A 15757-nucleotide genomic window follows, 5' to 3' on the forward strand; every position below is an offset into this window, starting at 1 on the left:
GTTCTCCCGATCAACATTCTGGAGATACGGGCAATACGATTGGCCCTACAACATTTTCAGTGTTTCTTGAGACACCAGCCGGTGCGCGTCCAGACGGACAATGCTACAGCAGTAGCATATGTCAACCATCAAGGGGGCACGCGCAGCCAGGCAGCCATGCGCGAGGTCGGACTGGTACTACGTTGGGCGGAGAAGAACCGCGTGGTAATTTCAGCGGTGCACATCCCAGGAGTCGAGAACTGGGCGGCAGATTTTCTCAGCCGACAGGGGGTCGCGGCAGGGGAATGGTCCCTGCACCCCGAGGTCTTTCAGCAGATCTGCCAACGGTGGGGGACACCAGACGTGGACCTTATGGCATCCAGAGAGAATGCCAAAGTACTAAGGTTTGTTGCTCGATCCCTCGATCCGCAGGCAATCGCAGCAGACGCGCTGGTGCTCCCGTGGAGCCAGTTTCGTCTCCCGTACTTGTTCCCCCCGCTGCCGCTGCTTCCAAGAGTTATCAGGAAAATAAGGAGAGAGAAGGTTCCAGCAATTCTGCTGGCCCCGGACTGGCCCCGGCGGGCCTGGTACGCAGATCTGGTCCAACTAGTGGTGGACGTACCCTGGCGTCTTCCAGATCGGCCGGACTTACTGTCCCAAGGGCCGATCTGCCATCCGAACTTAGGGGCCCTGTGTTTGACGGCGTGGCCATTGAATCTTGGCTGTTAACACAGGCAGGATTCAGACGCGATGTGGCGGCCACGATGGTGAGTGCCCGAAAGCCTTCCTCGGCGAGGGTGTATCATCGAACTTGGGAAGTTTTCTTCCGTTGGTGTAGGGATCGTGAAGTGGCTCCTCTGGTTTTTTCGATCCCCAACGTACTGGCTTTTCTACAGGCAGGGCTGGACGCAGGGTTGGCCCCGAGTTCCCTCAGAACACAAATCTCGGCCCTGTCGGTACTTTTCCAACGAAAAGTCGCTTCCGTCTGGCAGGTTAGGACGTTTATGCAAGGGGTCGCACATTTAGTACCCCCCTATAAGGCGCCGACGGAATCATGGGACCTGAACTTGGTGCTCAGAGCCCTTCAGGAGGCCCCTTTCGAACCATTGCAAGAGGTATCCTTGCCTTACCTGTCCAGAAAGGTCGTTTTTCTAGTAGCCATAACGTCTATTAGACGGGTTTCGGAATTGGCGGCCTTATCTTGTAAACCACCGTTCCTAACCTTTTATAAGGATAAGGTAGTTTTAAGGCCAGCTCCCCCCTTCTTGCCGAAGGTTGTGTCTGCATTTCATATCAACGAGGACATCGTCTTACCTTCGTTTTGCCCGGCACCGGTGCACAGGGTAGAGAAGGCTTTGCACACCCTGGATCTGGTAAGAGCTCTTAGGAGGTATGTGACAAGGACGGCGCCATTCCGCCAGACAGATTCTCTATTCGTGGTTCCAGAGGGACGGCGGAAGGGGCTCGCTGCGTCCAGAGCGACTTTGGCCAGATGGGTTCGCCTGACGGTCCAAGAAGCTTATCAAATCAGTGGCACGCCGGTTCCGGCAGGGATCAAGGCTCACTCGGCACGGGCAGTGGGTGCCTCATGGGCACTACGACACCAGGCTTCAGCGGAGCAGGTATGCAAAGCAGCTACCTGGTCCAGTTTACATACGTTTGTCAAAAATTATAACGTACATACCCAGGCATCCTCGGATGCAAGCCTGGGAAGAAAGATTCTCCAGGCAGCAGTTGCGCACCTCTAGTCAGGGGCGCAAATTAGCATGGATTGGGTGAGCTAAGATCCCGCCCAGAGGACTGCTTTAGGACGTCCCACAGTCTCTGTGTCCCCCAATGAGACGAAGGAGAAACATGGATTTTTGTGAGTACTCACCGTAAAATCCTTTTCTCCGAGACGCTCATTGGGGGACACAGCACCCACCCTATTAGCCAGTTGGCATCTGTTTATTTTGAATTATACAAATCCTTATGTAAGGATCAGGGTGGTCCCTTTTTCAGACGTATAATTTCTTGCCTGAGTTTAAGGCGCGTTCTCCTACTGCTTATGCACTAAACTGAGTTACGCCCGGCCTAGGGGCGAGGGTGTATGCGGCGGAGGAGGAGCTAACTCTTTTTTTTGTACACTTAGTGTCGGCCTCCAGGCGGCAGAAGCACACACCCACAGTCGCTGTGTCCCCCAATGAGCGTCTCGGAGAAAAGGATTTTACGGTGAGTACTCACAAAAATCCATGTTTTCAGACCATAAGATGCACTTTTTCCCCAAAAAATTTTGAGGAAAAATGGGGGTGCGTCTTATGGTCCAGATGCACTTACCAGGAGGCACAGCCGAGGCTGATGGGTGGCGATTTGGCAGATGATCGGTGGTGCGGGGGCTCCGCCGGCATTGGTGGAAATCTCGGAGCCCCCGCACATCCATCCCAGGCTGGTGCGGCACTTTTGCAGGTGATCGGCGGTGCAGGGGCCTCCTCCGGCCTTTTCCGAAAGGCCGGAGCCCCCGCACTTCCATTGTTGCAGTGCTGAATTGAGCTCCATGAAAATGGCCGCGCTTAGTAAGATCTTGGGAGACGAGATATCGTCCTGGGAGACAAGATGTCGTCTCCTGAGATCTCACTTTGCGTATGCGCCGCCTCCGGTGGCCACATTCCTGAAGCTCAATTCAGCATTACATTAATGGTGAATTGAGCTTCATGAAAATGGCCGCCGGAGGCCGTCTCCCGAGATCTCACTATGCGTGGCCATTTTCATGAAGCTCAATTCTGCATTACAACAATGGAAGTGTTGGAGCTCCGGCCTTTCACAAAAGGCCGGCGGAGCCCCCGCACGAGCCCCCAAACCACCGATCATCTGCCAAATCGCCGCCCATCAGCCTAGGATGGATGTGTGGGGGCTTTCACAAAATGGCAGAGCCCCCACACCACCGAACCTGCTGCAGCAGCCAGGGATGAGCAAGACCACCTCCTGTGACCCCACTCCACCAGCGCTCCATATCACACCCTACCCCCCAGGTAAGCTGAATATTTCAGACTGTAAGACGGACCCTCATTTGATGCATTAATTTTATTCCCTATTTTTCTTCTGAAAATTTGGGGTGCGTCTTATGGTCCGATGCGTCTTATAGTCCGAAAAATACGGGTAAATTGAATCTGTTGCCAGGTTTTTGCCAACTAATCTGAGATCTGCATAATGCGTAACTTACTGAGCTGTTTGCTGTAGTTTTTTATAAAATCCTTTTTTTTTATCAGCAGGATTATCATAAAAGGACTAGTAAACCGGCTTCTCGGTAATCCAGCAATTCATATGCTCTGTGTATGCCCAGTCCCACTCATGATTGGCAGCTTTCTGTGTACACTGCACATAAGTAGAAAACGGTCAGTGGTGGGGGTGAGGTTATACAAGGCTCAGCATGCAGAGAACTTGTAGATTAGAATGACAGCAAGTCGCTCAGTAAGTGATACATTTCTGGGATCACGATCGCTGCCTCTACGTTATGCTGCTCTCAAATGGAATCTGTTGCCAGTTTTTTGCTACACCATCTAATTGCCTGTGATGACAGATTTTTCCAAAAAGTACATATTGAATAAAATGCCTATGTGCATTAGAAGCAAGGTATCATTGATGGCATCAGGGTGCCTATATAAAGTGTAATCACAGTATTGGGACAACAATGCCCTAGCAAAGGGTTAAAAGTGCGGACTACAATGTGATTTCAGACACGCCAGAGTCCTGATGGTGGATAATAACAAACATGAAGTAGCACCCAAACACTCTTAATAGCACTTAACGACGCCTCCCTCTCCCTGCAGATTAACCTCTGCTCAGGTCTCTGAGCATGCCTAGAAAGCACTCCTGGAACTGAAGAGAAACCTTTTTTTTTTTTTTTCTGTTTAGGGTTCTGAAAGTAACTATGAAGAAATTAAAGAAAACATCAACGTTTCTTATTTAGATTTAAGTCAGAACAGGTAAGCTTTCTTTTGTTTTGTTTTTTTTTTGGTTGTTTTTTTTTTCATACCTTTTTCTGGGCATTGTTAAATGTTGCAAAATAAGTCAGTTCTACAATTTTCCACTGGATAGAGCAGCAGTGGGAAAATGTCCAGTGCATCTATAAAAATAAACTATTTGAATGGTACACAGTGTATATACCGCTTTCACTGATCATCAGAAGTAAAAGCTTTCTTTACTTTTTATAACCCCTTCAACCACCTTAGGATTCTCCATATTTTTTTTTTTTTTTTTTTTTTTTTACAGTCAATATGGCCATCTCAGGGCTTGTTTTTTATTGGATGAGTTGTACTTTTGGACACCATTTGTTTTACCATACAGTGTACTGGAAAACAGGAAAAAAATCCAAGTGTGGTGAAATTGCAAAAAAAAAGTGAAATTTCACAATTTATCTTTTTTTCCTTTTTAAAATGTTCACTAAATGCTAAAACTGACCTGTCATTATCCAAGTCATAAGTTTCTAGATGCCAAACATGTAAAGCTCTTCATTTAAGTGGGGGAGAAAAAAAAAATCGCTATTTTCCAAGACGCTTAGCAGTCTCCATTTTCTTGGGACTTGGGGCTGGATGAGGGCTTATTTTTTTACACCCCGACCTGACGTTATTGATACCATTTTGGGGTCGATGAAATGTTGCATGAGATTTTTTCTTTTTTGGTGTGTGTAGTATATTTATATATCCCACATCCCATCAATTCCACATCCATATCAGGTTTTTTTTTTTTAGACTTTTAACCCCTTCACAACCCAGCCTATTTTGATCTTCATGACCTGGCCATTTTTAGCAATTCTGACCAGTGTCCCTTTATGAGGTAATAACTCAAACGCTTCAACAGATCCTAGCGATTCTGAGATTTTGTTTTTTTCGAGACATATTGGGCTTCACGTTAGTGGTAAATTTATGTCGATCATTTTTGCGATGATTTGTGTAAAAATCGGAAATTTGTCAAATTTTGAAAGTTTTGCAATTTTAACCCCTTTCTGTCATGTGACGTACTATCCCGTCTATGTGCCCTGGGACTTAATTCCCAGGGACGGGATATTACGTCACAGCGATCAGCGGCGCCCACGTGGTGAGCGCTGCTGATCGCGGCCGGGAGTCAGCTGATTATCACAGCTGACACCCGGCACAATGTGTCAGGGGCGGTCATGGACTGCCCCCGACACGTTAACCCCTTGTACACCGCGATCAAACATGATCGCGGTGTTCCGGTGGTTAAAGGGAAGCATCGGCAGGGAGGGGGCTACCTCCGTGCTTCCCTGAGCCCCACACAGCAGCGCAATGTGCAGCGCTGCTGCGGGGTGCTCCATCCCTGCAGGTCCCTGAATCCAAGATGGCGCCTGGGGCCTTCGGGGGCCTTCAGGGAGCTGGCTTCCTCATGCCTGCAAAGCGCAGGCAAGGAGGAAGCCTTGTGCAGTGCCTGTGACAGATCGCTGATCTGTCAGTGATCTGTGATGTGACAGATCAACGATCTATCGCAGGAAAGTGATGTCCCTCCTGGGACAATGTAATAAAGTTAAAAAAAAAAAAAAAAAAAAAGTGTAAAAACAAAAAAAATCGCTAAATAAAAAAAAAAATTCCCTAATTCATTTTTTGGAAATAAAAAAAAAAAAAAACAACAATAAAAGTACACATATTTGGTATCGCCGCGTCCGTAGCGAACCCCTTAAAAAATAAAAAACGAAGCAAAAAATGATTTATCATGCCACCGAACAAAAAGTGCAATGACGCGCGATCAAAAAGACGCATATAAATATCCATGGTATCGCTGAAAACGTCATCTTGTCCCTCAAACGATCCGCCATACAGCGTCATCAGCAAAAAAATAAGTTATAGCTCGCAGAAAAAGCGATGCAAAAATAATTTTTATATAAAATTGTTTTCATTGCATAAAAGCGCCAAAACATAAAAACCGAACTAAATGAGGTATCGCTGTAACCGTACTGACCCGAAGAATAAAACAGTCTTATCAATTTTACCGCAGGCGGAACGGTGTAAACGGACCCCCCAAAAGAAATTCATGAAACGCTGGTTTTTGTTCATTCTGCGTCCCAAAAATCGGAATAAAAAGCGATCAAAAGATGTCACGTGCCCGAAAATGTTACTAATAAAAACGTCAACTCGTCCCGCAAAAAATAAGACCTCACATGACTCGGTGGGTCAAAATATGGAAAAATTATAGCTCTCAATATGTGGTGATGCAAAAACTATTTTTACAATAAAAAGCGTCTTTTAGCGTGCGACAGCTGCCAAAAATAAAAACCCGCTATAAATAGTAAATCAAACCCCCCCCGTTATCACCCCCTTAGTTAGGGAAAAATCATAAAATTAAAATAAAATGTATTTATTTCCATTTTCCCATTAGAGTTAGGGCTAGAGTTGGGGGGTTTCCACTGTTTGGGCATATCAGGTGCTCTCCAAATGCAACATGTCGTCTGATCTCAATTCCAGCCATTTTTGCGTTGAAAAAGTCAAATGGTGCGCCTTCCCTTCCAAGCTCTGCCATGCGCCCAAACAGTGTTTTACCCCCACATATAGGGTATCAGCCTACTCAGGTCAAATTGCAAAACAATTGTTGGGGTCCAATTTCTCCTGTTACCCTTAGGAAAATAAAAAATTGGGGGCAAAAAATCATTTTTGAGGAAAAAATGTTTTTTTTATTTTCACGCCCGGGCGTTATAAACTTCTGTGAAGCACTTGGGGGTTCAAAGTGCTCACCACATATCTAGATAAGTTCCGTGGGAGGTCTAGTTTCCAAAATGGGGTCACTTGTGGGGAGTTTCAATAGTTTAGGTACATCAGGGGCTCTCCAAAAGTGACATGACATCCGCAGTCCATTCCATCAAAGTCTGCTTTCCAAAACGTCACTACTTCCCTTCCGAGCCTTGACGTGTGCCCATACAGTAGTTTTCTCCCACATATGGGGCATTGGCGTACTCAGGACAAATTGAACAACAACTTTTGGGGTCCAATTTCTCCTGGTACCCTTGGGAAAATCAAAAAATTGGTGACTAAAAGATGTTTGTGGAAAAAAATACGAATTTTTTATTTTCACGCCTGGGCATTATAAACTTCTGTGAAGCACTGGGGGGTTCAAAGTGCTCACCACACATCTAGATAAGTTCCTTGAGGGGTCTAGTTTCCAAAATGGTGTCATCTGTGGGGGGTTTCCACAGTTTTGGTACATCAGGGGTTTTCCAATCGCGACATGGTGTCCGATCTCAATTCCAGCCAAAAACTTAAAATGGCGCTGCTTCCCTTTCGAGCTCTGCCATGCGCCCAAATAGTGGTTTACCCCCACATGTGGGGTATCAGTATACTCAGGACAAATTGTACAATAACTTTTAGGGTCCTGTTACCCTTGGAAAAATAAGAATTGAGGGTGAAGAGATCATTTTTGTGGAAAAAATGATTTTTCACTTGTACCGCTGTACGTTATAAACTTCTGTGAAGCCCTTGTTGGTTCAAAGTTCTCACCACATATCTAGATAAGTTCCTTGGGGGGGGTCTAGTTTCCAAAATGGGGTCACTTGTGGGGGGTTTCCACTGTTTAGGTACATCAGGGGCTCTCCAAACGTGACATGGCGTCCGATCTGAATTCTAGCCAATTTTGCATTGAAAAAGTCAAACGGCGCTCCTTCCCTTCTGAGCTCTGCCATGCGCCGAAACAGTGGTTTCCCCCCAACATATCAGGTATCTGCGTACTCAGGACAAACTGCACAATAACTTTTGCATCCAACTTCTCCTGTTACCCTTGGTAAAATACAAAAAATTGAACCTGAAGTATTTTTTTTTTGTGAAAAAAGTTAAATGTTCATTTTTTTTTTTTTTTAAATATTCAAAAAATTCCTGTGAAGCACCTGAAGGGTTAATAAACTTCTTGAATGTGGTTTTGAGCACCTTAAGGGGTGCAGTTTTTAGAATGGTGTCACTTTTGGGTATTTTGTATCATATAGATCCCTCAAAGTGGCTTCAAATGTGATGTGGTCCGTAAAAATAAAATGGTGTTGCAAAAATGAGAAATTGCTGGTCAACTTTTAACCCTTATAACTTCCTAACAAAAAAAAATTTTGGTTCCAAAATTGTGCTGATGTTAAGTAAACATGTGGGAAATGTTACTTATTAATTTTTTAGTGTGCCATATCTGTGATTTAAGGGCATAAAAATTAAAAGTTGGAAAATTGCGAAATTTTCGCCAAATTTCCGTTTTTTAAACAAATAAATGCAAGTTATATGAATGAAATTTTACCACTAGCATGAAGTACAATATGTCACGAGAAAACAGTGTCAGAATCACCGGGATCCATGGAAGCGTTTCAGAGTTATTACCTCATAAAGGGACAGTGGTCAGAATTGTAAAAATTGGCCCGGTCATGAACGTGCAAACCACCCTTGGGGGTTAAGGGGTTAAAATTTTTAATTTTTCTGTTAAACCAGAGAGTTATGTGACACAAAATAGTTAATAAATAACATTTCCCACATGTTTACTTTACATCAGCACAATTTTGGGAAAAAAAATTTTGTTAGGAAGTTATGAGGGTTAAAAGTTGACCAGCAATTTCTCATTTTTCCAGGAAAATTTACAAAACCATTTTTTTTAGTGACCACATCACATTTGAAGTCCCTTTTAGAGACCTACATGACAGAAAACACTCAAAAGTGACACCATTCCAAAAACATCACCCCACAAGCTACACAAAACTACATTCAAGATTAACCCTTCAGGTGCTTCACAGGAACTAAAGCAACGTGGAAGGAAAAAATGGACATTTTAATTTTTCCAACTAAAATGTTTTTAGCATCAATTTTTTCTTTGAGGCTAAAAGAACATTGGCAACAGGATAAAATAGATCCTAAAATTTGTTGCGCAATTTCTCCTGAGTACACCAATACCTGATATGTGGTTATAAACCACTGTTGGGGCGCACGGCAGGGCTCAGAAGGGAAGGAGCGTCATTTGACTATTTGAAGGGAAAATTAGCTCCAATCATTAGCGGACACTATGTCGCGTATGGCGAGCCCTATGTGTGCCTAAACATTGTAGCTCCCCCCACAAGTGGCCCCATTTTGGAAACTAGACCCCCCTAGGAACTTATCTAGGTGTGTGGTGAGCACTTTTAACCCCCCCAGTGCTTGACAGAAGTTTATAACGCAGAGCCGTGAAAATAAAAAATCATTTGTTTTAGAGAAACAGAAATAAAGATAAAATGACGGAAAATTTTTTTAAAAAGTGGAGAGTTTATAGAAACGTCACTGACCACTAGAGAAATTCAAGAATTGATGAGACCCTTTGTGGATTCGGATTGGTATCTGTTAGAGGACTTGGGTGGTAACTTGGGTAAATTAAAATACGTTTTGTGAGGTGTATACAGGACGATGTATGACTAGAAGCCTAATGTCAGATCAGTCAGTGTAATCTATGAAATGTGGACGTAAGTTGATTTGTTAATTTTATTTATATTTGTTATAAACGTGTTTGAGTGTTTCTATGCAATATTCTAATGTAACGTTTGCAACATGTACTTTGCAACTTTATTATAAAATCAATAAAAAAGATGTTTAAAAAATTTTTTTTCTCAAAAAATGACTTTTTTAGCCCTCAGTGTTTTATTTTTTATTTTCACAACGGTAACAGTAGAAATTGGACCCCAAAAGTTGTTGTGCAGTATGTCCTGAGTACGCTGATACCCCATATGTGGGGGAGAACCATTGTTTGTGCACACGTCGGGGCTCGGAAGGGAAGTAGTGACGTTTTGAAATGCAGACTTTGATGGAATGGTCTGGGGCGTCATGTTACGTTTGCAGAGCCCCTGATGTGCCTAAACAGTAGAAACCCCCCACAAGTGACTGCATTTTGAAAACTAGACCACCCAAGGAACTTATCTAGATGTGTGGTGAGCACTTTGAACCCCCAAATGCTTCACAGAAGTTTATAATTTAGAGCCGTGAAAATAAAAAAATAATTTTTTTTTCCTCAAAAATAATTTTTTAGCCCCCAATTTTTTTTAATTTTCCCAAGGGTAACAGGAGAAATTAGACCTCCAAAGTTGTTCAATTTTTCCTGAGTACGCTGATACCCCATATGTTGGGGTAAACCACTGTTTGGGCACACGTCGGGGCTTGGAAGGGAGGGAGCACCATTTGACTTTTTGAATGCAAAATTGGCTAGAATCAATGGTGGCGCCATGTCGTGTTTGGAGACCCCCTGTTGTGCCTGAATAGTGGAAACCCCTCAATTCTAACTCCAACCCTAACCTCAACACACCCCTTACCCCAACACAGCCATAACCCTAATCCCAACACACCCCTATACCTAATCCCAACCCTAACCACAAGCCTAACCCTAATTCCAACCTTAACCCTAATGGAGAAATAAAAAAATATATATATTTTCTTTATTTTATTGTTTCTCCCTACCTATGGGGGGTGATAAAGGTGGGGTTTATTTACTATTTTATTTATTTTGATCATTGTGATAGGGTCTATCACAGTGACCAAAATGTACCTGGAGTGAATGAATCGGCCATTAGATTCAGCGGGCGCTCTGCGCATGTGCCTGCCATTTTGGAAGATGGCACCCATGGATGAAGACGGAGGGACACCCAGAGGGACATCGGGACTCCGAAGGGGGAGGCATTGGAAGGCGGGGGGAAGCAGATACTGATTGCGGCGGCAGATCGCCTCCGTCAGTCGGTGGCAGGGGAGAAGATTAACCGTCACATTAAAAAGTCACCCATGTATGTAACAGGCATGAGACACTTGCATAGACCTACCTCTAAACTATAAAATCATAGCCCCAGATATGATTAACGTCCCTATTATGGTGTGCTACACTCACCCATATTGGTATCTGCCAGAGCGTGTCCAGGAAAAGTAGCCCCGACGCGCATTTCGCGTTGGCTTCTTCCGTGAGCTGTTCCCTCTCTTTGCACTATGTACTTTATGTAAAAGTATGCCCTATTTATATTCTGGATGTATTATGCCTTGCATGGTCTGCTAGCTAACACTATCTGTTACCATAGTAGCTGTGTCATCCCACACAAGTCCCTATATGTGCCTTGTGTTTTGTATATTTATTTGCGTCTATTGAATCTTGTCTATTTATGCTTTAATGAAGCTTGTATACGTAATAAAAAGTATATTTTCGAATGATTTGTGCGGACTTGTACTCCGTTTTTGTGTAGGAGACATGAACATCGAATGAAGTAGGAAAGGTTACGATTCTGCGTGACTGCTACTATGCAAATTGCATACTGGCAGACATGGGACCGTCGCTCAAGACGGTAACAGAGTGAAATCATGACACTCTGCACATTGTCAGGATTCAGCAATTTGCAGTCATAAAGAGAGATGGAAGAAATGAATCTGAAGCCTGGAAAACCCCATTAATGTTATGGTTGATTAGTGTAAATTTATTGTTTTAACTGCAAATTTTTCATTTTAACAAGAGGTCATAGAAGACAATGGCAAGATCTTATATGTGGTCAAAACTTGTTGTTTGGACACATGGCTGGGCTCGGAAGGGAAGAACCGCTATTTGGTATTTGGAGCTTAAATTTGGCTGGAGTAGATTGCATACGCCATGTCTCATTTGCAGAGCCCCTGAGGTACCAAAATTACAGAAACCCCTACAAGTGACCTCAGTTTGGAAGTTAAATCCCTTAGTGAAGTAATCTAGGGATGTGTGGAGCAGTTTCAACCTACAGCTGCTTCACAGAACTTAACATTTGAGTGTAATAATGAAAAATTAAATTTTTTACACAAAATGTTATTTTAGCCCTAAGTTTGTAATTTTAACAAGAGTTAATAGAAAATAAACCCCTTAATTTTACACCATTTTCCCCGATAATGGCAATATCCCATGTGTGGTCTCAAAAGCTGCTGTTTGGGCACAGGCCAGGGCTCGGAAGTGAAGCTCTGTATACTTGGAATGTAAAACTTGGCTGGAGTTGATTGCAGACACCATGTCTCATTCGCAGAGCTTTTGAGGTACCAAAAACAGCAGCATCATCCACAAGTGACCCCTATTTTGGAAACTAAACCCTTCAAGGAATTCACCTGTTGATGTGGGGGGGCGGGAGGAGTGGTTGACCATTTTAAACCCATAGGTGATTCACATGAACATAAGAAACGTGAAAACATTTTTTTTTTTCTTACTAAAATGTTTTAGCCCCTTAATATAACCTTACCAGAGCATGAGGTTGAGCAGCTTAGATCCAGTTTCTCTTTCTGCTGGAACAAACATTCCATTAAATATTTGGGTGTCCATGTCTTCGTAGATCCCCAGAAATTATTTGAACTCAATTTCCTCCCACTTTAGTGCTCATTGGAGAGGGAGATGAGGGCCTGGCACTGCTTACCACTGTTATGGTTTGGGAGAATAAATGCCCTTAAGATGGATATTTTGCCTAAAATATTAATCTTCTTTCAGACTATCCCATGGGATATAGAAAGATCCATTTTCCTGGGTTTACGTAAAATGATGAGAAAATTTGTTTGGCATAACGGTGGCTCACGTATAAGTCATGCCCAATTTATTAGACGTAAAGGAAATGGAGGAGCAGGTCTACCCAACCTACGCACATATCATGCAGCAACCATTTGAAATTGTATTCTAGACTTGTTTCATAATAGGGCATCTAAACTTTGGGTGGACATTGAACAAGAGCTATCCCCAAACTTATGTCAGTGTTTTTGCTTCCTTATAATATTAACTTGGGGAGGATCACCATTTCCCCTACACTATATACTATTACGCTAGCCTGGAGGCGACTTGCGAAACGTTTTTAATTGGCGAACATACCAGGACCGTTAACTCCTTTGGTTGGGAAACCTGGGCTCCTCACTGAATTGCAACATCCAGCTTCTATAATTCATCCTGTTACACAGGGATCTGTTCCACGTATTAAAGATGTGACTAGCTGGACAGGCATCTTGTCTCTAGAAGACTTTTGGGAGATAGGAGGCGGGCTCTGGGGCATTGGTAAAGGGCCTGTCACACTAAGCGATATCGCTAGCAATATCGCTATAACGTCACTGGTTTTTGTGACGTTATAGCGATATTGCTTTGTCTGATACTTACCTCTGACCGCTCCCCCGCGAGAACGTCCTGGACTGTTTCTCGTAGTCAGCTTCCTGCTGTGACGACGAGCGACGCGTGGAGGCGGGCGGGAGGACGTCTGGATCACCTCGTCTGACAGGTAAGTAGCGACCCCTGCGATGTCGCTGGTGATATCTGCCTGTGTGGCAGCTCACTGGCGACCACTTAGCGATGTACCAGCGATCCTGACCGCGTCATATCGCTGGTCGGGATCACTGGTACGTCGCTAAGTGTGACAGTACCTTTACAATTCTTACAGCTTCAGAGTTACAGTACCTTGAGAGAGTATTCGGCCCCCTGGAACTTTTCAACCTTTTCCCACATATCATGCGTCAAACATAAAGATACCAAATGTAAATTTTTGGTGAAGAATCAACAAGTGGGACACAATTGTGAAGTTGAATGAAATTTATTGGTTATTTTAAATTTTTGCGTAAATTCAAAAACTGAAAAGTGGGGCATGCAATATTATTCGGCGCTTTTAAAGGGAATCTGTCACCCCTTTTTTCGAATATGAGCTGCCGGCACTGCCATCAGGGGTCTATCTACAGCATTCTGTAATGCTGTAGATAAGCCCCTGATGTAACCTGAAAGATAAGAAAAAAGAGATTACACTCACCAGGGGGGGCGGGAGAGGTCTGGCGCCTGCGCACTGCAGTATTCTGCTCTGCCCCGGAGCCACGACAGGAAGGAAAGAAGTGGTCGGCATCATATGAAGATAGGAGGCGCCGGACTGCAACACCCATCGGACCGGACCGCCCCCCCCGTGACAGATTCCCTTTAACTTAATACTTTGTTGCGCCACCTTTTGCTGCGATTAGTCGCTTGGCGTATGTCTCTATCAGTTTTGCAGATAGAGAGACTGAAATTCTTGCCCATTCTTCCTTGGCAAACAGCTTGAGCTCAGTGAGGTTTGATGGAGATCGTTTGTGAACAGCAGTTTTCAGCTCTTTCCACAGATTCTCAATTGGATTCAGGTCTGGACTTTGACTTGACCATTCTAACACCTGGATACGTTTATTTGTGAACCATTCCATTGTAGATTTTGCTTTGTTTGGGATCATTGTTTTATTTTTTTTTAATTTGTTTATTAACCAAGAAAGAGAAACCACATGTACATTTATGCATACACCAAAATAATACACATGCATTTTACCAAAATAATTGTAAGTGAATAGCAATTCACACATTAAATTGTTTATACATTTTAGTTTCACAGGTCTGAGTTATTGCTTAGATAATGAATTATTAAACAGATGAACAGAAGCATTAAGCTCTATATCTTGAAAGTACATATCACAAAAGCACTACCAATCTAATTAAACTACAACCTAACACGCTGCCTAGTAAATTATATAATATTTAAAAAATAAAAAAAAAAATTGTGATGCCGTAAATAGATCTCGATAGATTCCAGCTATAACAGTCACGGTGGTACCGAGCCTCCACTCCCCGATATAGTGAGATGAGAGGAATTCCATCTATCCCAGATTTTATCAAATTTGCCCATACAGCCCCTTTTTTGATAGTGTTTGCTCATATGGGATGACCGAGTTCATCAGGTCAATCCAGGCTCTAAGAGAGGGGTTTGTCCCTCCCATCTAACGTAACGCCAGCACCTTCCTAGCCAAGAAAAGTGTTTCACATAGAAAAATCCTAACATAGTGTCCCCAATTCTCCTCGTCTAGCACCCCGAATAAACAAACTGATGGACTAAGAGGGACAGGAATTTGCACTAAGCATGTTAGCAATGATGTTACTTCAGACCAGTATGAAAGGACAATGGGGCATCCCCACACCATATGTACAAAGTTTGCTTCCATTGTATGACACCTCAGACATTCCGAGGATTGGAAACGACCCATCCTGAAAAGTCGCGATGGAGTTAGATATGACTGATGTAAGATATATAATGGCGTCATTCTATTATTAATAGATGGAGACACTTTAGTTGGAGATTCAAGAATCTCCTCCCAATCCTCAGCCTAAGCATCAGGATTGAGATCTTCCCACTTCGCCCTAATTGTCGTTATAGCAGAGTCAGTTCCTGCCGACAACATGTATGTGTAAAGAGTAGAGATAAGGCCCAGAGGGCCTTGGGATTTAAGGATTCCTATTAAAGGGAGAGATGAGATAGCTTGGGTCGTACTTGAATACCGTAAATGCGAATGGACAGCTGATCTGAGTTGAAGATAACGGAAGAATTGGGATCTAGGGACATTATTTTTAAGTTGTCTTTGTTCAAAAGACATAAGGATATTACCTTCATATAGGTCTTTTATTAAAGAAACACCATGTGAGGTCCAAAAGCCAGCGGACGGGGTGGTTCAACAGCATCGGGAAATAGTTATTTACTCTGTCGCCTAATTGGGGGACACAGAACCGTGGGTGTTATGCTGCTGTCCACTAGGAGGCGACACTATGCATAATCTGAAAAAGATTAACTTTGACTCCTCCTCTGCAGTATACACCCCTGGACGGCGTCAGCCTTCTCCAGTTTTTGCTTAGTGTCGCAAGGAGGCACACCTAGGAGTTTTTTACTCCGTCTCTTTTTTTTTTTTTCCTGGATTTTTTTCCAACGGACTACAGATGAAGCAAAGCGGGTCTCCAGCGAGACTCCCAGCATGGCTCCCTCCTCGGTCCCCTATTAGGGGTACCCGGTTGAGGTCGAGGTGGC

General features: G+C 43.6%; 1 protein-coding gene across 2 annotated transcripts in view; it reads left to right on the forward strand.

Annotated features, from left to right (window-relative positions):
* Positions 1 to 15757, forward strand: part of NUP133 (nucleoporin 133) — a 229424-nt gene that overhangs the window by 82645 nt on the left and 131022 nt on the right. For both annotated transcript variants that reach the window (XM_073560207.1, XM_073560208.1), the window contains exon 8: positions 3871 to 3941. In XM_073560207.1, coding sequence (XP_073416308.1) covers positions 3871 to 3941 — 71 coding nt within the window. The remainder of the gene's footprint in view (positions 1 to 3870; positions 3942 to 15757) is intronic.

The sequence above is a fragment of the Dendrobates tinctorius genome, unplaced genomic scaffold (genome assembly GCF_039654945.1).
Source record: "Dendrobates tinctorius isolate UK_male_01 unplaced genomic scaffold, ASM3965494v1 ptg000293l, whole genome shotgun sequence".
Lineage (NCBI taxonomy): Eukaryota > Metazoa > Chordata > Amphibia > Anura > Dendrobatidae > Dendrobates > Dendrobates tinctorius.